Raw genomic sequence first — 22,390 nt, 5'->3', positions numbered from 1 at the left:
AAGTTTTTTTCTTTCCTTATATATGAGGAAAGTTTCAGCCTGGGGAATAAGCTGAGTAGAAAGCTAAAAATCAGGAGTGGGATGATTTTCAAGCCTCTGTGGTCCACACTGACTCCCAATGTTTCTCGTGCAGTTGCTGTGAGTGCATTTCATTTGCCCCAGTCGTACAACAAGGAAATACCTCAGAGACCAGCATCTGCTAAAAAGAGCAAGTCTGTTGGTCTTTGCATGGGGAAGTATTTATTCTTACTGTAGCTGCTCAGTGCATTTATAGCGAGGGTGCAGGGGAGGCAGCTGCTGGAAGTATCACATCCCCTCCATTTTCAGAATGAACAACCTGGACAGCTTTTATGAGGTGTGAGAGCCTTCCCGGCACCTCTGCCTGGGGTATTGCACCTACGACATGGCAGAGATGTGGGGTCCCAGCGCAGCATCAGTGCCTGCCAGCGTGACCAAGGGAAGCTCAGCTCAGGAGCTGAGCTGACTCCAGTAGCAACTCGGCACATTCCAGGGCAGAATCCAGTCCTCCACCAACGTGGCCCAGTTCACCAGTCTGTGGGCTGGATCTGGGCTTAGAGACCACATCCATCTCAGCCTCCTGCAGCAGCCCACAGCCTCTCCTCCTTGTGTGGGTGAAAGCTGCCAAATTCAGCCTCTTCTATGTGCCCAACTCCTGCTGCGTTGGGGTGCGAGAGCTGCCAGGGCCTGACCTGAGAGATGAGCTGCTGCTGGCATCTGCGATGTGGAGGGAGGGATGGATGCTTGGCAGCTCAGGCATCTGCATCCATCTGGAGCTGTAGCCATCCTGCTGCAAGGGAGTTGTTTAGCTGTGGTGTGTTTGTGAAAGTGCTTGCATGTAGCTTGGCCCAGGTCTCTCGCAGTCCGTATCATTATTTGCCATATGGCCCCCAAATTATTTTTCCCACCTCTGAAAAACACCAAGGAACCAAACAGCAGTCTGTGACAGCACCCAGCGCCCAAATTGCAGGGTGCAGGGGTGTGTGCAGTGTTTGGGGTGTGAGTTTTGGTTCGTGCTACCAGACACCACAAAGTAGGGATCATCAGAAGCTGAGTTTTGCTGTAAGTGACCTAAAATTCAAATTTTTGCCTAGAAACAACTGATGTAGCACACAGTGATTTTTAACATTGTTGACTGGTGGTTAAAACCCTATGTAATGAGGGGAGGAGTGGAAAGCTTCCTGGAGGGTGGTGATGGATCACTGTATTTTTATATTCTCTTTGGCCTTTGATCCCAACTCAGGAAGCCACCTCTGCTGAGGGAGAGTTAGGGATATTCTTGGGTCTTCCTGGCTGAAGTGGGAGGTGGGTTACATGCTTTGCCAAATTAGACCCTCTAATCAAAACTTCAGCATCATGCACCAGACATGAGAAAAATTAGTAAGAGTCAAAGGTGAAGGGCATGATGTTACATCTGGGAGACGTTTATTGACTAAAACTGAAAGCAGAAAATGAAGGAGTGCTGATGCTGGTTGGGCACGCACTGCCAATTCACCCGTAATTTTAACCTCAGTGGAAGATGCATTAAAATAGAGAAAATTACAGGTGTGCAGCTTTGAAGAGGTAAGGAGGTGGAAACGCCTTGGGAGACTGAGCTGTGCAGTTTTCTGCTGGCAGTTGTGCCAGACAGTTCAGAAGAAGCCAACCTTTAAGAGCTACTAAGGGCCTGATTTGCCTCCCTGAACATGTTTGAATAAGCCTGATGCTTCTGGGGGAGTAGAGTTCTCTAAAAGGACTGGGCAAAGGGGAAAGGAGCTGGTGTGTTTCTCTTAGCCCTCTTCTTTTCTACAGAGGATTGTCACAGTAACCACATAGGTGTTTTTCAGTTTCTCACAGTGGAGTCTTACAAGAGCCACAGTCTTCTTTGTGGATGGGAAAGGTTTTGAGGTTGCATTTAGGATTTTTCCAGGTGCACTGTGTGGTTTCAATGCTCTGCCATTACCGTAGCTTGTGGAGAATCTGAAACTGCAGTTGTGACCCCTGCCCACCCCCCACACCCTCTGCCCAAAGACTGAGCAGCTTTGGCGGAGAAAAATTGGGAACATTATCTTTCTGTAGTGGATACATTGTTAGTCTCCTCTGTTAATTCACGTTATGCTCTTAACAAAGCTGTTCTGAAAATAATTGTATATATAGACTGATAAGTGCATTTCTGCAAAGTAATATTTAGAAAACTGTATTAGAGTGCAGAGGAATAAGCGTCTCACAATTCTATATTAGAACGATTAATTTTTTTTTCTGTTTATTTTTAAACAGAGCAAATGGTGTTTCTTCAGGATGGTGCTTACTAGCAGTCTCTGGGCTCCTGCATTTACTTGACGGAGATCATTCAGCTTTGACAACAGTATTCGATTTTAAGTGCTGCAGAAAGTTGATCTGTTGGATCTTCACAACTGCGACCCAGAATGTACTGGTGTGTGGGAACTGAGGAATCCGCTATTTGCAGAGAGAGCAACATGGATCCACAAAATGGTAAATAGGAGGATTTATTTTCTTTCCTGTTCAGATTGGAAATGAAAGGTTTTAAGAGTTCTCAGTAGCCAGCTACTGCTGAGTTTCAATGACATTTAAATGTATGAAAGATCTTTGAATTATTTGAGTGCTAATCTTTGAAAATTTATGATAGAGAGCAAGGAATTTTACTTCCAAGGAGAATGATGGTGAACTACTCAGGTGGTAAGAATAGCATTCCTCTGAAGCCCAATTTTCTCCAAAGGCCTACAGAATTAGTTAATATATATTTATCACATCTCACCAGTTCCTAAATATGTTTTACAAGATCTGTGCTTTTTCAGCGTGTGAATGCAAATATGTTCCCAGCCACTGATGCAGTGTGTATTTGGGGTATGAAAGCTGCTAAAATCAGAGCATCGTTTCTGAGGCTGAGCAGATATTAACCTGCTCCAGTTTTGCTGTCAGCTTTGATTCAGTGGCTTGCAGTGATTTATAGTTGGGCTAGATTAGAAGGACTGTGTTTATGTAATGTAATGTAATAAATCCATAGGTGGAAATTTCTCTTTCAGAAGGGACATATGCTTCAGGTTACTTCCTGTCAACTTTTTTTCTGAACAGCCAAATTATTTTTGGATGATTTTTATTGCTGACACCCTCAGCTCCTAGGCACTGTTGCCAGCTCCTAGGCAGTGCTGCATTTCTCTGAGTCAAAACCCAGTTATGTTTCTGCATCAAGAAATAGCCTTCTGATTATTGTATAACGGTATTCCCCCCTTGCAACAAGCGATTCATTAGGAGGCAGCATCTGCGTTTTAAGTGTGGGATGAAGGTGTGTTTGACGCTTTGTAGTGAGTAAGCAGGCTTCAGTAGAAGCCAATGTTTTTGCAGTCTTATTTTGGAGTTTATCAGCAACTATGAAGCAAAAGCTGATAGTTTATTCAGAGGCCGCCTTAGCTTGTTTGAAGACGTTTCTCACCAGCGTCACAGGGAGCTCTGGGAACTCTTTCCTTTCTCTGTATGTATTCTGCTTATTCTGTGATACTGATTTTTCTGTTTGTTTTTGCTTTTGTTAATTAGCATTGTTCTCTCTATAATAATCAGGAGCATTTGGTTATTGAATATTCTTAAAATTCTTAAATTTTGTCTTCTGAGTTTCTCTCTGGAAGAAATTATCTCCACTTGAATACTAAGCTATAAACCATGAGAAGAATTTTAATCTGCGCTAATGATTCACAAGTGTTAAGAATTGCTAAATTTTTGTTCTGCAATAGTGATTTGACAAGTTTTTCTCACTGTTTAAAGATACAGTAAATAAATTAGTTTATGAATGAATAATGAAGTGAAAAGTGAAAAAGGTGTATTTTCCACATTGTGAGTTCCGTTTTTCTTCTGAGAACTTTATTACATGTTTCTGTTATGTAAATATATTCAGTTAAACTGGTTAACTGGAAGCATACAAATCTTACTGGTATAACTCTTCTATACTTGCATATCTGGGTTATTTTGGTTGATAAACACTGTTGGAAGACTGGCAGAGGGATCCTAGGGAAGCTTAAGATCCAGTACTGCCCTGGTGGATTCGCTCTTTATAAAAGCATACTGTACATGTTTAAACTCATTTTTATTTCGGGATCGTTTGAGTCCTGCCAAGAATAATTGTCATTAGCTAGCTGGTCCACTCCCTAAGTTAGCTGGTCCTTGTTCTGCATTTGGATCCTATTAACTGCTTGAACGCAGGAACGCGGTGACTCATTCAGCCTCCGCATTTGAACCTATTGTTTACGTGCATTTATTAACAAGCTAGATGCAGCCTCCTGTTTCCATTCAATGGGAACCACTGGGAAAACGTGGAGTGAGATCACAGATCGTTTCTTTAATGCGGATGACCTCATTAGTGCTCACAAAGCTTGGAGTCTTTTTGGGGGGGGGGCAGGAAGGACAGGCGTGTGGGGCGTTTAACAAACAGCACGGTGGTGCTTGTGGCTCCGTGATGGGTCAGTTGGATCGGCGCAGCGTTATGGCTGGCTCCGTACTGGAGCCACCTTCCAGCAGGTACCACATGCACCCGGTGCCTTGATCATTTCAAAGCCTTAAGATTTTTAGAACTTTTTTTTTCCCCGACAGCTATACATTTGGCCAGGTCTTCATGCGGAAAAGAGGTTCACAGCATAATTGGCTCTAGTTAGCAAATATAACATATGATGCAAGGGCTCACCTTACTGCTCGCGTATCCTCTGCTGTTCCTCTTGGTTGCAGCAGTGATCTTACCTGTATCCCAGCAGGACGCCCACTTACCCTGAGACCGGGCGAGCTGTGTTTCAGGACTGGACCCTGTCTACGCTCCGGGGATGGTGCTGGGCTTGACTCGATGATGCCGGCCAAGTACCTGCTGATCCACAGAGAGGATTTGTCTCTGGAGTGTAGAATCATGCTCCATTTTGGGTGCAGTTAGCATCTCCCTTGCCTTCTCAAACCCTGCTTCCCCTCTCCTAGGTTTGTTCGTCTTGTCCTAATTAAAAGAAAGAAAGCGAGCAGAGATACAGGGGCGGCTGCAGTCTCTCCTGAAGCACGGGTTTTGTGTTTTTTTTTTAAACTTGGTTAAAGAGCTCTGCATAATACAGTGGAGGTGACGTAGTATGAATCTTGTAGAAAATACAATGGAAACCCAAAGATAGCACTGTTTGTGTGCCTAGAACAGAGTAGAGATTGATCTCCTTTCTATGGGCTGGTTGGTTTCTTTGAATCTTACGAAATTTTACAGCTAGGATTTAATTCTCATGTAAGTTTCTAGGAGATGGTTCAGCAAAGATGTAGAAAAGCAATCATTGTCTTCTGAAACATAAGGGTACTTTTGTTAAAGAGCTTATTGCTCTCTTACTGAGAATTTTATTCAAAGGTGCAGAGCGTTCATATGCCACTTGTTTGTATCTCGGAGGTGGAATTGGATTATCCTTCAAACACACCAGAGGGTGTCTCTTCTCTCCTGCTAAATCTAGAAATGAGCATTGAAAAGGGGTGTTATTTGTAATGTATATAATATTACATAATTAGAGACAACGATGCCAATGATAGTTGTTTGAAATTTTGTGCTAGCTTTAGAGATATTAACTAAATGAACCTTCAAAACTTCTTTTGAGGCAAATCTGTTGTCAGCTGGTGACTTTCAGCTGTCCAGGGAAGCACAGATAGACATGTGCAGGACACCTGGAAAAGAGACCTAAATATTAAAATGAGGGAGCAGACAAGTAACCAGAATATAATGACTTCAGCTGGCATTTGGAGTGGACCAGAGGTTCTTAAAGCTGTGCTTCAGAAGTGCTGTGATGACTCTGCAGCTCACAGGCTTTATATTTTATCAGAAAGAAGCTACCCACAACTGTTGTGACCTTTGCAACCCCATCTGGGCCATGGCTCAGCTCAGTACTGACTCAGAGGGAAAGCTGCTGCCTGCACCGCCGCTTCCTGAATCGTAGAAAAGTCTCCAGTGCAAGGAAGAAGAGTTTAGCTGGAAGAGTTAGAGAGTCATTTCAACAAGAGGGATTGCTCTGGAGCTAGTGCAATTTTATATGGGAAGTTTCACAATGGATTGAACGGTGACGGCTTGAGGTTAGCTAATAGCAAATGAAACAGCTTATTCTTCTGGGACATGGCTTTGTGCATCCAGTGTCGCTCCCCTGTTTGCATGAAGGCAGGACATTTGCAAATGTGGCCGAGGCCTTTGTCATAGGGCAGCAGTTTGAGGAGATGACGGGACTATAGGTGGAGGGATGGAAACTTTCGCAGACTCTGCCCTTGCTCTCCATTTTGTACTTACCGAATAACCCAAGCCTTCCAGGCTGTCAGTCTGGCGGTGTGAAATCCACTTAAAAAATAAAAATCTACAGGAAGAACCTGACTTCATTATAGCAATGAAAGCAGGCAGCGCTCACCTGCCCCTGGGTGTGCATGTACATGGCCTCCATGTGAGACCTTTGCTGTTGTTTCCTCATAGTTCTGCATAGTTGATTTTGTTGCCTTAAATGAGAAAGGCAGGCACTTGCATTTTGTAGTCTGAATATCTTTGCTTATAAAGCCTTCCTGCTGAAGGGAGGAGAAAGGGAAAATCAGTGTTGGCAGCACCACCGATATCACTTTGTTCCTCGTGAAATCGCCATATAAACCTTAAAATCTTTGTCAGCTGTGTGCATGGGGCTAGGACCAGCAGCTACGTCTTGGGGCACGTTGACTTAGCCTGGTGTGTGGTATGCTGTGCTGTATAACAGGGAAACAGTACTCGCACCCTCTCTCCTGCTTTTTCCATCTACACATTGCCCTGTAGTAACATTACCCTGAGTCTGCTGCAACAGTGGCAGTGAGAAGGAGGAGAAGAGCATCTGGGAAGTGATCTGTGCACACAGAGCACTAGAGACCTGAAAAGTGTGTTGGTTGCTTGAAGTTCTGTGTAATCAGACTAAATGAGCCTTGAAGGTTTTCTGGTTCTCTTCCTGCTTGTTGAACTGCGAGTTAATTGGAGTCCAAACAGAAAATTGAAAGTATTCCTACAAGCAAGCAAAAAAAAAAAAAAGGCAAAAATTAAAAAGGTATCTTTTGTAAGTTAGTCTTACTACAGAAGGAGAAGTAGGAAATGGTAGGCAGGAATAGGAAGTACACTAGTAAAGCAGTAATAGGCTTGTATTTTTAAACATATTTAAATACACACTTCATACAGAAGTGGTAAAATCTCACATGGGACCAAAAGCTAATGCAGAAGGCTGGTCTGCAGCAGAAAATACGTATGGTTAAGCCTGCTCTCCTGTGCAGACTGTGGCAGAGCCGCATATTGCACCATCTTGCCGAACTGAGCCTAGCTTTCCAAAAAGGGCGATGAATGCTGGGGCGTTTACAATTAGGTGCCTAATTTAAGACACTCTGAACTGATTTTCAGAGTCTGGATACTAAACACCGTTCTTCAGACATACCCTTAGAAGATGTCCCTTGTATTTTGAAACAGGGACATCCAGAAGAACCATTTGCCTTTGAAAACGTCTTCTTGTGCGTGTGGAAAGTGGGAGTTTGGCTTGTGGATGCTGCATCCCTCTGGAATCAAGGAGATACAAAGGAGCACTTAGGTCTTAGTAGTGGCAGGACCAGCTTTTTGATGATTAATAGCATCAAAGCCACCCTGCCCTTGAACTTGAGGGCTGTAGCAAGGAGGGCAGAGCCCTTGGGATTGCCAGCGGTGCAGTGCAGACCTTGGGAAGCTAATTGAGCAGAGAGTCCAACCTGAGAGCCAGTTTGATTTACAGACAGTAGTAAAACATTGATCTTTATCTGAGCTGTATCTGGCATTATCTGCTGCTATACAGCTTTATTTTTCCACCTTTCAGTTAAAATGTATTTGTGGTGTATTGCGTTAAAATGTAACTTATGACAACTCTATCAAGAAGCCTAGACAAAATCAAAGATAAGGTGATAAGGTCGTAAAGAAAATCCTTTACCCTTAGAACCTGAGCACAGGGACTCCTTAATGACATTACTAATGTGTGATTATAAGGTAGCTCTCAGGTGAGAGTTGACACTGTGATCATAGAACCATTGTCCTCCATTTCAGTGGGAAAAAGCAATTGATAATATTCACACCAACGTAGTCTTTACTAGGCCTCTAATTGATTTATTGTTTTGTCAGTGACGTTGCAGGTGATTTTTATACTTGCATTACAGAAAGTGCTGTGAATTTATTTTTTTTTTTATCCTTTCCAAAGCATGGGGGCCTTATCCAAAACCCATTAAAGTCTTTGCACTAACATAACAGGCTTGGGATCAGATCTTTGGGGATCCTTATAGCACTAAGTCTGTGGTTTGTTTGTTTTTCATTTCTCTGATCGATAAAGGGGCTGTCAGGGCTCTGCTTGGCAGAAGGCAGCTAACTGGGAGGAAACGTTTGCATTGCAGATGAGGATGTGGGGGATGGATTTTATACCATTCAGCTCCCAGACTGCTGTATAGGTGAGGTCTGTCTCTTAATAGGTTCTGTTTCAGATTTTACATCAAGTTAGGCTGATATTTAATTCCTTTCTTAATCCAAGTCTGTGTGCTCATTAGTGGGGCAGCAATTGCTTATTTGCATGATTATGTATCACTACAGCGGCAGCCCTTTTATGTAAGCTGCTGACAGTTTCCCAACAGAAGTGTGTCCATGCTTTGAATTTGTGCCTTGCTCTTACTTGGCGGGAGGACTTATAGAAGAAGTTTTCAAGTATTAGGGAAGGCCCTTGACCTTCGAAAAGCCCTCCTGCAGTCACAGGGACTCTGGGGGTGGGCAGTTTCTGGTTTAAAAAAAAGTGTGCCTTCAGAAGTTACAAACTGCCCTTAAAACATATACAGCTACGTGCACGCAAACTCTGTGAGTCTGATCATGAATCTGAAATGGAGTCAGCAAGAACATATTCAGACCATGTTAAAATATGACCGTTGAAAAAGATTCCCGTTGAACAATAGCAAAGTTGATGTAATAAAATCTCGGGGGTTATGCTGCAGTTTTTGCAAATACTCAAGCCCTCCCAGTATGATGATCAGCCACCCTGTGCATGTTGGAAGAGAGGGGGAAACCCGATGATGTCTTTGTAGATTATGTATTTTTTGCAGGGACGTGTGTACCTGCTGGCGAAGGTGCCTAGACAGCCTTCCCTAGTCTGAGCTTTCCTGGCACGGGTACTTGTGGTGGTGGGACGTGTTGCTCTGGACAGGCAGGCAGGGCTTGGGGTCTGCCACGGAGCTGCACAGAGCAGTGGGAAATCTGGTGCAGATCCTCTCTTTTTTGGCTCGTCCTCTCTGGATGGGGAAGGCGGCACATCTGTGATGAGCTTCGGGAACTTCTCAGCCACAGAGACAAGCCCCATGTTGTGTCACCCAAGGGTGGGGGGAAAGGGTCAGCCTGCTACAGGAAGGGCAGGAGGAAGGCGAAGGGTGAAAGCAGCAGGGACCTGGGGTTGGGAGCTGGAGGAGCAGCTTAATTTCATTTCTGATAGTCAATATGTGGCTCCCAGGCATAAAGGTTGGCATTTCGGATACTGCTGGGGGAAAGCTCTGTCCCGTTCTGTGCATAGTTGAAAATCATGGAAAAATAACGAACCAAAGCAGTGATTCAAACAAGAAGTCTGGATAAATTTAGCTCAAATATTCTTGGTATGTCGCTGTGGAAATTACATCACTGCTTGTTTTAATGATCAGAGTATCGCTTGGAAAACTGGCATGGCTACCCGAGAAAAGCTCAAAATGAGATCTTTCAAAAGCATGTATGTCTTTGGAATTGCTTCACCTGCAGTTGGTTGGTTTTGGAGTTATTTGTTTTATTCCTGTCTTGGTTAAAGAGTATTTTGACTAGGGGCTATTGCTGCTTAATTGAAAAGCCACAAGGTTTAGAGCTGATACACTCTGCAGTGTGATTATCTACTTCACATAAAAATTCTGTCTGGGGAGTAAGATTCCAAAAGAGTGCTGGTAATTGCTGAAGACAAGACCTCCTCCACAATCTGCCTGCATGTCTTTCTGTCTTGCACATCAAAGAGCCTTTGAAAATGCTTTTATTTTTGCATCAAACAGGAACTTACCTTTTTTTTTTCTTTTTTTCTTGGTAACACTAATGCACAAGATCCCTTTTCGCATCTGAAATGTAGCTTGAAAAACAAAAAAGTCTAGCTCCTTAATTGGGCTTGTAATCATGGTCACAATTCTCTAATGTTTTGCACCTTGGACCTTTCACATGGTGGCAGGGCAGTAATAAAAGCTGCTGAATCAAAGTCATTTACGTGGATTGGATCAGGTTCTCAGATGCAATGAATCAGAGTTCATCATGGCTAGGTGGGAAGGGAATGAAACGTGCCTTGCCTAGTTTTGCTGTCTCTGCCTTGGAGCAGCCATCTAAAAATGCTGTGGGCTGCAGCACGTTCACAGCACGTACCTTTGTTTGAACGTAGCATCCTCCCAGGCAGAGTCCTTGTCCTCCTTCCACTGATATTCCCAGACATCAGGAAAACAAAAGGGAAATATCTCCCTATTCTCCCTCTCTACAAAGGCACTTCTGCTGCTTGTAGGTTTTGTCACAAGTGAGGGAAGGTTTTATTTTTTTTTGGTAGCCCCCGTTAAAGCTTTGGCAGCACATCAGTACGCAAACTGGTTCAGGACCGGCGCTGTCTTGGCCAACAGCAGAGATCTTTTCATCAGGCTTTCTCTTCTGCTCCAGACACAGCTGTTAAGGTAATCTTCCCTCTGAGATATTCTGTCCTGGAAACTGGCATCTCGGAGGATCTGCTGCTACTCACATGGAAGCTGGTGGAAGTGCTCACATTTAGTTCAATAGAAGCTGGAGTGGAGCCTAGCTTTCTCCACTGTTTTGGTTTTGTTTTTTTTTTCTTTTCCAGACTATCATATTCATCTCTTTCCTCTAATACTCTTCCCAGCTCTGCACTTCCCTTGGCTCTGCTGTTGCCAAATTGCCCGTTCAGTTCTCTTGATGCCAACCACATCCAATATCTTGATTGCATTTTGGTTTCCTCTGCACACAACACTTTTACTTAAACTAATCTAGAGTTGTTATCTTGGTAATAAATGAGAAGTGAGGATAGCAAAGAGTAAGGTATTTCATTAGGCTAACAGGCACAGTTAAAGAAGCACATTGAACTTTGTCTAACGTGTACTAAGCTTGGATTTTGCTGCATGGGGTGTTTACCCCCTCAAATCTGTTGAAAGGCTTCTTCCCTTACATGTGTCTGTTTTTTTTCATAGATCTATCAGTTTGTTTAATAAAAGATATCCATCCTCTCTTTCTACAAACTTCCCTCAAAGTAGCCTATGAAGCTGTTACCGTCTCGTGTGTTATGACTGTTAGTGCTTGCTAGCTGGGTCAGCTTCTTTACATGCGTAACGTGGAAGAGAGGCTATCAGACTGGAAGGAGTGTGTGGGTCAGTGTCCTGGTGTCACGCTCCTAAACCTTATGCAAGGCCTGTTTTAAGCAAGTTGACTTGTCTGTTGCTTTTGCTTTTTGTAGAAGACTGTTCCAAAGCCTTATTTCTCCAATGTTCTAAACTTTCTTCTAATTGGCAGCCAAAGTGTATTCAGACCCTGTACATAAATAGCTCTTCTCCTTCCCTGGTGTCTCCCTCTGGGTGTATTTATAGACAGTACTCCCATCCCCATCCAGCCTTCATTTTTCCAGGCTCAAGAAGCCAAGCTCTTTTCGTCTGTAGTCTTGTAATTAGACTGTCCGTTTCTTCCATTCGTCTTCTCCACATTTTCCAGATTCTCTTAATCATCCTTGAACATGATAAACTGGAGTGGTGCAAGGTATTTTACTTATCTTTTTAACGTTGCTTTCCCTTTTTTCCCTCTTCTCTGGCCAGCCTTTCCAAAATCTTCGTATGTCCAGGATCTGTAAGAGACCTGCTGTGCTCCTTGGGGAAGGGAGGAGGGACACTGGTGGCCACAGAGGAGACAGCAGATACTCAGGACCCCTGCCATGTGATAGAGGGATAGAGAACTGGGCTTGCTGCTGTGGCCCAAGGGGACCTGATGGAGCAGCTATAGGCTTCATCCTACCACTTTCATCAGCTCTCTCTGAAAGCCCCACCAGGGCTTGTCTTTCCCAATAGCATCCGTGGAGTTTTATGGGGCTGGAGAGACAGATGTTGACTGCTTCTGTGCTCTTATTTTTGACCAGCGGTTGGGTTGGAGTGTCATAAATGGGTTTTCCATTTAGGAGGGTGTTTACATGTGTTATTAAGGTGAAACATAAGCTTAGGAGCTGCTTTTCTCAACTCGGACAAGCTGTGGAATCACTGGATGTGTCTTTGGTGGAGCCAGTAGAGGATGAGAACTCAGAAGAGACCTGGGCAGAGACCTTGGGCCTGTCCTCCCCTCACATGCACACAGGGAGTCCCTCCCTAAACTCTTCCAGACATAGCCTCTCACAGCTGGGGCTGAAAGCATTTGCTTCTTTCTAAAACTAGCTTTAAACATATGTCTAAGGAGGACATAGCAGAAGGGGGCTGGCCATGACTTGGTGCTTCCCCAATGTGAATAATTAATGACTCTTTTTTTAGAAGAAAGTTGAGTAAATTGTTTCTTTGAAAGAGAGAAAACATTGGTGCAAGGAATTTTTTCTCTTCTGGTGAAAGCTTGAACATTAGAGAAAAGGAAAAGTGTCAAAAGAAACCAAAGCTAGCCACGAAATTTTATTTTACGAAGTTTCAAATGAAACCCAATCTTGCTTTGGTTTCATGGCTATAATATTTGATTCAGTTGGACAGGAATGGTCTCACTAGAGACACCTTTCATCATTTAATAATCCTCTCTTTCCAGCCATGCCTGGAAACGAACACAAAGAAAATCCAAAAGCATAGTCATACTTCTGCATGCTTAATGTATATCTTCCAATTTAAAAATTGGAAAGCAAGAGTGGCATAACTGGCCTTGCATTCAAAAGCATATTTCTGAATGATTCAAGCTGTAGGATTGGAACCAAATCACGGAGGCCAAAAGACAAAAATAGAAACTTTCACTTAAAGCTGAGTCATTTGTATTTTCAATACAGCAATTGTCTCGCTGGCCGTTTGGAGCTCCCTTGATTCTCTCAATCGCTTTCCCTTGGGGGGGAAATTAACACCATCGATGTTCTCTGTGGTCTTTGCTGATCCTTTGCACTCCGAAGAGGGCAGTACGGGAGGGATGTGGGGCATCCCCCTTCACTGCAAGAGCCAGCCTTTGCCCTCTGCTTGCCGGAGGTTGGCCCCGTCTCGCTCCTTCCTTGCCCAAAGGCTAGTAGTGTGTCCACCAGGGGTGATGGTGCCTTCATGAAACGAACCGTCCACTGAGAAATGTGTTGTGGCCAAGGATGCTCTGAGTGCTCCTACAGTTCAAAAGGGATGAACATGTGCACGTGAAGCTGCTTGGGCCTGACACGTGTACTCAGGGGAGAGAGTAGAATCATCACTGTCATCAACAATGGCCCAGTTCATCATACTGGTAGGCTGGAGATGGCAGGGTCAGCGAAGGACTGCCTGCTTGCGTTTGGTACCCAGCTGCTTGGTGAAAAGTCGGAAGGAGAAGAGAGAGGAGGAGGAGGAGGCAGCAGCCTCATGTTTGCTGTCGGCTGCTGCCGTTCACTCGGGATGTGGAGGTTGTCCTGGTGTTATCTATTGCAGCTAAGGAAACTTTATAAACAGAGAGGGTGAAACTAAAGGTGGGGTGTGGAGCAATGGGAGCCTTGCGTGCTGGTATGCACGGCCAGCTGGGGATTTGAGTAGGGTTTATCAGGAGACGAGAGACTGACTGCAGCCCCCGGAGCCCAGGTGGGCAGAAGGGGTGCCCAGTCGCAGTCCTGATGAGCTGCCCCCGCTCCCACTCTGTGGTGAGGGTTGCAGTCCTGCTGTCTCTCTTCCATCAGGCATAGCCCAGGGCAGCAGAAACCGTGCGTGCACTTTTAAAACAACCTGTGAGAAGCATTGTGTCTAAGGTAGAGCTGTCCTCCTGCAGAGCACAAGAGAAGAGGTACGTCCAGGACCATCATGTGTAGTAGCCCTTGTTCCTTTTCCCTGGATAGCTGCAGGTATCGCTAGTGACCCCAAAGCTACCTTGCACTTTCCGATGTCATTTGCATGCTGACATGATGGGTTTGCTCTGATGGTCATATTCCAGTGTGTATTTCTTTGTGCTCTTTCTAGGCTCATTGCCTTGTAATGGCTTTGTGTAGCCTCTTTTGTACTTCAGCAAAGTAAGAATAACTAGCTCGATTTCATTTGAGCTTCTTGGACAATGCGAATAATTTCCAGAGTCCCAGTGTTCTGGGAGGTGCACACACAAATGCAGGAGCCTGCTCAGATCTGGTAGAGCTTTTCAGCCCTGGCTTAGTGCTGACTGTGACAGCCAGCTTCACACAGCCCTTTGGGCATCTGTGATACTAAAGATTGCTGAGTCTCAGTGTTACTAGTATTTGAGGCTTTTCTGTCCCCTCTTCCCCCATTATCCTGGATGATGGAGAAACGATTGTCTAAGTTTGGAGCTAAAGCCTTTGGAGGCGCCTGTTTTTCGTAATTGAGTTCTGGAGCCCCTTAAAAAGGACGGAGTCCAGAGCTTTTTTCCATCTGGGACTTAATATTTTCCTTCCAGGTTTGCAATAGCAAATGCTTTTTTCCGTGCAGGTTAAGAATGTTTCTAAATAGAAAATTTCCAATGGCTCTGGTGATAGTTTGTCGCTTTGCATGGCTGTACCTGAAATTGTCAGCGTGCCCTTTACAAGATCCTGTATGCTTGCTGGAAAATGTTTAATGCAGATCAGCGCTTTGCATGCGTGGTACTGGCATGTAAACAATTTAAAAATAATTCCAGATGATGCAATAACAGTGAAAAAGATCCCTTCAGTACTGGATTTTTGTCTTTGAAACATTCTTCTGTGTTTCAGATCTGGTCTTTTGTAGGGTTATAAGTTTCCTTTCGGGGACAGCAAGCATTGATTATAAGCTGCGTTGTAGATGCGGGTGTCTTTTGTACTCAAAACATCATTTTTTCCACTGCCTTGGCAGCCAGATCTTAGTGTAGAGCCACTCCTTTAATTAGCTGAAATTATGGATGTTTGGGTGAAATGGAACCACAAAAAATAGGCAGAAAAACCGTGTGGAGGGTTCCCACTGTCCTGAGAAGCTGGCATGTCTCACTTGTTGTGAAGAGATATTAATCAGGGTCAGAGGGACATGGCCTAATTCTGGCATAGTCTCTCCAGCAAGGATGCTGAATTTCCCAGATAAACCATCTTGTTATCTCTCGGTTGGATTTACCATAACTTTCTCTCCTTGTCTTCTCACAGGGAGGTTTATAAGTGGTTCTGACTTTTTAATCCTGCCGGGGCCGTTTTATAGCAGAAGCTGTATGTATTTTGCCTGCATCCGAGAACACGGTGAAATAGATCATAGGCTTCTTGGTGCAGGACCCTCCTTTGAATGGCTCTGGGCCACATCCTGGCTATGGGGCTGTATGGGTTGAGGGCATGTGGGCAAGCAGGGGGGACAACTTCCCTCCCGGGGAGAGATCTTTATCTTTTAAGAAATGAATAAATGAAATGAATTAATGAAATCTTTTAACTTTTTTAAACAGCAAATGAAACCCTGTTTTGAAGTGTCAGCTAATTAGGGAGGGAACACAAAAGGTATCTTTGTTTCATAAAGCATTTTTACTGACTTGGGCTGACGTAAAATTTTTTTATTATTATTAAAGAAGCCAGAGGTTTGTTTTTTCTTCCTGGTTTGGGATGGGAATTATTTTTCAGTATCTCAAAGATTTCCAGAGGATTGAAAAATGTTTCTTACCCATCTAAGTGGAAAGCGCAATGTAGGACAGGTCCATCATCTTTTGAAATCACTGGAGGCTTCCCGTTGGCTGTTGTTCAGTTTATTAGTCTGAGGTTTTTCAAAGCAACAGAAGATACATGTGTCTGTTACAGAGACTCAGAAATAACATGGCTTTCTGTTAATTTTGCAAACCAGCTGGCCAAAGCTTCTTCTGTAGAGTAGTACTGAAACATATTCAGCAACACTTGTGAATTTTTAAGCATTTGGGGGAGTTAGCATTAAATATTGAGCACATCTTAAACCTTATCTCTGTCCCATTTTTTTATTTGCTCTGTGGCAACACTCAGAAGTCAAAATGGCAAAAGATTAAGCTGGTAAAGGTTAGCTGTAGCCATCTGGTGCTGTTGAGGAATTAATGTCTGAGCTCAGCCTGGAGAGGTGGCCTCCCTGCCCACCCCCATCCCCAGATCCTTTCTGAACCAGAGGCTTGGATTTCGCTGTAAAGGGACATGGAGATGAAAATAACTGTCAAGGCTAAAATGTAGTAGTTAATTCAGACAAAGAAGCAGCCAGTCAGCCAAAAGACGTTACATCTAGTGGCTGCTGTAAGAGCTGCTTGTGCTGAAGCAGAGGTGGGTGGCTAACAGTCCAAGGAGTTAATAGCTTAATTGAGCATTGCTGAATAGGATGCTGTGTTAAAGTCATCATCTTGATTTGCTCCCGTCTCTGGAAATACCTGCACACATTATGACAAGGTCAGTAGCAGTTTTAAAGTTTTATTATTATTGTAATTCTGATTTGCAGTAAGTTAGCTTCCTGCCTTATTTTATCTTGTGTTAAGCATCCCATTTATATCTTTCTCTGCTAAATAAAAATATCACAGTTAGTTGCCAAAGAACTGCCTTATCAAAGGGACTAATGTAGCGCTTACAAACTCTGTGAGTTTATGTGTCGGCGACAGGAATGCAGTGATTTGGGATGTAAAGATAATAATCATCTGTACAGTGTGCTGTTTTGTTATGCAGCCGTTTACCGATTCAAAGCATTGACCTGCAAACCCCCACCTTTTTGCTGATAATGGCATACTGTCAATTTAGAAATTTTAGAAATTTTTTTTCCACCTGCTGTAATAACAAGACCTGAGACAGGGCATAACTACCTATATCTCTGAAATTCTCATGGTACCCCTTATTATTAACAAGACTTATTTTTGTTTTGTTTCTCTGAGCTGGAACAGCAGTCTGTTGCACTTTAAAAGTGATACCCTTGTAACCTCGGAATGGCAATAAAATAACACTGCTTTTTTTATTGATAACCTCTGTTTCCACTGGAATATTTTTTAAAAGAAAATTAATCTTGCCCGTAGCTTTTGTAAAAGACTGTTACTGCAAAGCCAAACTTAAAAGGTACTTCCAAAGTATAAAACATTGAAATCAAGAGTGGGAAATATTTCCAAAGTTAATTGCTTTGATACAAGCTGTCATGTGGTGTGAGGAATAGATGAAGGATGCGTCTTTAGTGTCGGCAAATGCCTCCCATTTTCCCCTTACAAACAGCGCTTGGTTTGCCTACAGTCTTTAGTAGAAAGCAAGCAAAGAAAAGAAGCCATGGCTCCACAGAGAAGTTGAACAAATATGATGCAGAGATAAGGGACAGAATGACAGGGAGTAAACCCCATAGCCTTATTTTCATTGACATTCAAACATGTTGGAGAAACCACCTCAGTTCAAGTAGGTTTCATTTATCTGCTTTCCTGCTGCAAGCTCAGAAGAGGGGTGCTGATTTGGGGCAGTGGTTTTAGAGGAACCTGTGCCAGCGCAGGAACTCTGCCCAGATCTGTGTGCAATAAAGCAAAAACTAAAGGAAATCACAACGGATGTGTAAGAGTTTCTGGAGTTTCTAGTAGCCTTTTATTACAGGAATATTCAAGAAGTACTGCTTGAATATCATAACTTGCTGTGCTCTTTTGCATATAGCAACGTGCATTGTCGAACAGCAATGGAGATCCTGTCGTGCGAAGTGCAGAAGACAGTTCCTAAATCTGTGCAATCTAAGAATTAAAAGGACTTTGTTACATCCAGGCTTAAATGCTCAACATGATGCATAATTAAGTCCAAAAATAGAGGTTCAATATTATTCAACTTCAGTATTGCTCTCAAATCGTGCTATTCAAGGCTATATGCAAGTGAGGTGACCCTATTATGAAAGCCACGAAGAGCTCAGGTAAAGAGTGTGAGATTTGTAGGGTTAAAACCATGAGCAGAATTTCTTTGGATTTTCGCCCAGATTTTGCTAAAAATTACTGATGCATGTATTCGCAAAACTTTATTCTCAGCCTACATGAATGCCAGTACTGATGATAGTTCAGTCATGCATCTTGTAGAAATAAACCAGTCTTTAGTCAGTAGAATGTAATTTTCCTCGGTTTTTTCCCTACTTGTGAGTATAAATTAAGCTTGCAAAACACGCCGCTTCTTATTTTCCATTGGTATTTCAGAAGTCAATATATCATTTACTAAGTCACCGGGAATTCTCCTGCAAATCGGGTAATTTGGTTGGCGAGATGCTTAGCTTTGCAATGGATGACTTCTGGGTTTGTTGGGAATTTAGGAATGGATAACCCACCTTCGCTCATTTAACCTTTGAAAGCTCAAGTTAACTCTGCCAGAATAATGTGAATACAGCTGTTGGTTGAGGGCAAGCTTTTTTGTCACTCTGTATCTATCTCACTAGTTCTGCTCTTTTCAGGCTTGTAATTAGTTCAATTGCAAGGTCTCTTTTTGCTTAATACCTTTGGCAACTTTTTTCCTCAGGTCTTAGGCAGGAGATCAATTTACTCCCCAGAATGCGATCATAGTTTGATGACAGTTACAAAAGAAATTTGAATGATGAGCAGCATTATCTTTCTGCCAAGAATATTTGAATGTATTGGTTTCAAACAGTAGAATTGCCCAGATTTCTTACATTCAATGAAACTTTTATTGACTTCTATTTGATGGATGTTCAAATGTTCAAAACTGGGCAGTTTTGGTTAGATCAATAAAAATTTGCCTAAGACAAGACTAAAATTGAATTTAAGGACTCATATATAAAATTAATATCCCGAAGACTCTGACTAAACTGCCAGCTAACTCTAGGAGCATGTAAACTCTGTGAAGTCAGCCATTTGTGACCTTCCTGTTCCTGAAAAGCCCAGAAGTCTGCGCCTAACGCACATGAGCAGACTGCGATGGTTGATGGCCAGCCCGTGTTCTCCAAACAGTGGTGATGGTAGCAGTGGTTGTAACTGAACCATTATGCTACAACGAACTGAAGAAATTTTGAGGGGGCCAAAAATGTAAGAGGAAGCATGACACATTAGCCAAGTAGTTTTGTGAAGTAGTCATTTGGTAAAACACAGAAGCGGTCTTGGGATTAGGGTCGAGCTTGCGGACTTCCTCCTTCTCTCAGTTACAACATTACAATCCTTCTTGTGCTCCCTGGCCAACTGATTTGTTAGTCCTCCCTCCAGAGTGGGGCAGTTCCAGTAGGAGAAGTGGAAAATGCTCCTGGAAGGAGTGGTCTGGTGTACAGGATGCATGAGAGGTTGGCTGGAAACCTCTCTAATAGATGGGGAAGTGACACCAGGTCCTGAATGCATCTCTGACCATGAGATACTCGTACCTCCATCTTTCCTGGCCATGATTTAAAAAGAAAGAAGGATGGCCCTGCTCAGTTCTTTGGCAGAAAGGATGTACCTTTACATGTGGAATGGCTGCAGGTGTGGGTCTTGAGTAATAGTCCCCAAAATCAGGATTGAGGCTGGAAGGAAGTAAAATTTGTCCTTCCTTTCAGCATTTTTTTAGGAACCAGATCAAAGTTACTGTGGTCTGACAGCCCCGGTTTGCAGAGCTTCCTGCTCAGCTTTCCAGCTGTTTTGTATCTCTAATGTGAGGCTTTTTTTTTTTCCAAGGGGAATTCCAGTGCTTCTCTCTAGGTTCAGGATTTCATCACAGGGCGCCGGGTGCGAGGAAGCTGCGTATTCCAGTAACTGCAGTGTTTGCTTGGCTCTGTACTTCTTGATTTTGCTTGGTACAGTTCTGAATTGTTTAAACTGGAGAACTATTTTGCTTTAAAGTTCTCTCTTCTATCAGTTTAAACATTCCTGCCTAAGAATTATTTGCATTTACTACCTTTTGTGTCCATTAAAAAGAGAATTCAATCATATGCAGTATTCTTAGAGATCCCTTACATGTGTGTGGTCTACTGTAGAAGACTGGACCAAATGCTGGGTGAATTTATTTTCCCACGTACCTCCTAAAACTACAGAATGATGAAGGCACTGCGCCTATTAACATGGGCTCTGAGATGCTGTTCATTATGCTGTAATTTCACACCACATTCATCTGCCTTGATTTCCGCTGCTTGTCCTTCACACGTTCTGCATCATCTGAGAAAGGTTATGGATGCGGGCACATTTTTAATGGCATGAATCTCTGGAGCCATCTCCGATGTCTGAGTGATTTGAGCTTCATTTAAATAATTGATGAGAAGTGTTAGTCAGAATGTATGGGTGATTCAGACTGCATTATTCAACGGTATATACTGACGGTTATAGATTGGTCCAAATTTACTTCTTTTTCCAGGCTGCATTAAACTAGACCCTGCATGACGTATGTGTCTATTAAAAAAAAAAAAAACACCAAAACTTGTTAACATATGTGAAAATCCATGGGGTTAAGGGCTTTATTTAACCAGTTGCAAATAAGCAATAATAATGAATAATGTTTAGCAGGAAAAAGTGAGTATGAAATGATCTCTTTTCAAGTGAAAAGTGCTTCTTTTCTCTGTCTTGCATGTTGTTCAGGAGTGGACCTGAGCATCTTACTTGTAAATCAGTGACTGTCCTGCAGCTTTCCCTGTCCTGGTAGTTGGGGGGTGGCGGGATGTGAGACTTCATGACTGCCTCTTTGTTAGCCACCCACTGCAAGCATCTCCTCTAATGGTTTGCGGCTTTTAATCCTTGACATGTAAAAACTCGTCTGGCTCCTAACGGCATTTAAAGAAAAAAAAGAAAATAATCTAGCCTAGGAGACTCTCCAGGATTGATCAGGGTGACACTGGACATCTTGCATAATCTCCTTTTACTCTGTTTTCCTGGAGTGAAAATATTGCCAATTTTTTTTCTTTCGCATTCACTGAGGTGTATAAAAAAGCTCTGGTTGAAAGTACTGGAGAAGTACAATGGGGTTTTATTAGGCTGCTGTCAGGAGGTGAATGAGGTGTGACTGAAGCAAGGCTGATAATACGAGAATTGCTTTGGAGGTCCTGCAGACACCTTGCCTCTTCAGAAGTACCGCAGGTGCCAGTCTCCTGTAAGCCCTTCTCTTCCCACGTTAGAGCGTGGCAGGCTGCCGGAGAGCGTGCGTGTCCGTGTGTGCGAGCTTTCACACCGTCCTTTGGAAATCACCTCTGGGAGCAATTGGGGAACTCACTGTCCCTTTTAGTTTCATGTCCCTATTGGAAAGTACTTTAACATATTATCGCTTTCTTTTATCGGGCAACTGAGTGTTGAGGTTTCTCGCTCTTTTTTTAATTGTGTGCAGTAAATACCCCACTGAAAATAATTCACCCCCTTTTTTTTTGTTGCCAGGATGCATTGATGTTGCAACTGTGCATGAGTAATGAACAGGTAGTTTTTCCTGACCCCTCTTTCCTATTTTTACTGCAGGAACTGTGGACATGGGTGGCAAACAGTCCACAGTTGGCGAAGTCTCCATAATTCAGACACCTGTGACAGAAAGCATTCAGGATGCTTACAAAGCTGGAGACACCAGTAAGGCCCAAGAGTTGATTAAGTTGTCATGTGAGGAGACTGCACTGCAAGTGGAAAAGGTAGGGTTAGGTTTCTACTCTTTCTCAAATTTTATTGGGAAAGAAACCAAGATGTCAAGCTGCTGCCTTCCATCATTTGTCGTGCAGAAAATACATTCAGCTGTATATGTTATGCTGGTGCTGCAGGGTCCCAGACATGGCTGGTTGTGTGGGGCACTTCAGAAACATGTGACCAGGGACAGTGTCTGAAAGCATTGATCAGAAAGATGAGACAGACCACAGGTAACAGCATGTGTAGGAGCAGGAGTCTGTGTGAGGGGGGATGTTGGTGCTGTGGTCACTAAAACAGGGAAATAACATTTTTCTCCATAAAAAGGAAACAGTTTATAGACTTAGCAAAAAATGTATTCCTCCATCAGTACAAAGATGGTTAGTGGCCCCCTGGGAAGATTTTGCTGCCTGTGTTTGGAACTATGTCCTCTGCACCAGCTTCTGCACTGCTCTGCCTTCAGAGCCCTCATTTCGAGCCTGCTGTTTGCACAGAGCTTATCTTAGTGTTTTGGGAGAGTACCTGCATGTTGAGGCCAGGCGTATTGGCCATCTCCAAAACAGCAAATACTACACCTCGTCGCAGAGCTGTGCGAATGCTTTTTCTGTTGGTCCATGAAAGATGGATTTACACTCACCATTCTGTGCCTTGGACACTTTTGTGGTAAAGCCATATAAAAAAGTATAAAGCAAAAAACCCAGCAAATTAATGTAATTAATATATCAACACCAATTATTA

The 22,390-nt window shown here is 43.2% G+C and overlaps 1 protein-coding gene across 1 annotated transcript in view; it reads left to right on the top strand.

The window, feature by feature from the left end:
• Window positions 1-2,423: 2,423 nt before the first annotated feature.
• LRRK1 (leucine-rich repeat kinase 1) overlaps window positions 2,424-22,390 on the top strand; it is a 78,061-nt gene continuing 58,094 nt past the window's right edge. Inside the window, exons 1-2 of the mRNA XM_009702054.1 lie at window positions 2,424-2,490; window positions 21,500-21,663. Coding sequence (XP_009700356.1) covers window positions 2,424-2,490; window positions 21,500-21,663 — 231 coding nt within the window. The remainder of the gene's footprint in view (window positions 2,491-21,499; window positions 21,664-22,390) is intronic.

The sequence above is a fragment of the Cariama cristata genome, unplaced genomic scaffold, assembly GCF_000690535.1.
Source record: "Cariama cristata isolate BGI_N322 unplaced genomic scaffold, ASM69053v1 scaffold13166, whole genome shotgun sequence".
NCBI classification, from domain to species: domain Eukaryota; kingdom Metazoa; phylum Chordata; class Aves; order Cariamiformes; family Cariamidae; genus Cariama; species Cariama cristata.
Note: the sequence above shows the minus strand (reverse complement) of the source record. Positions and strands in the feature narration are given on the sequence as shown.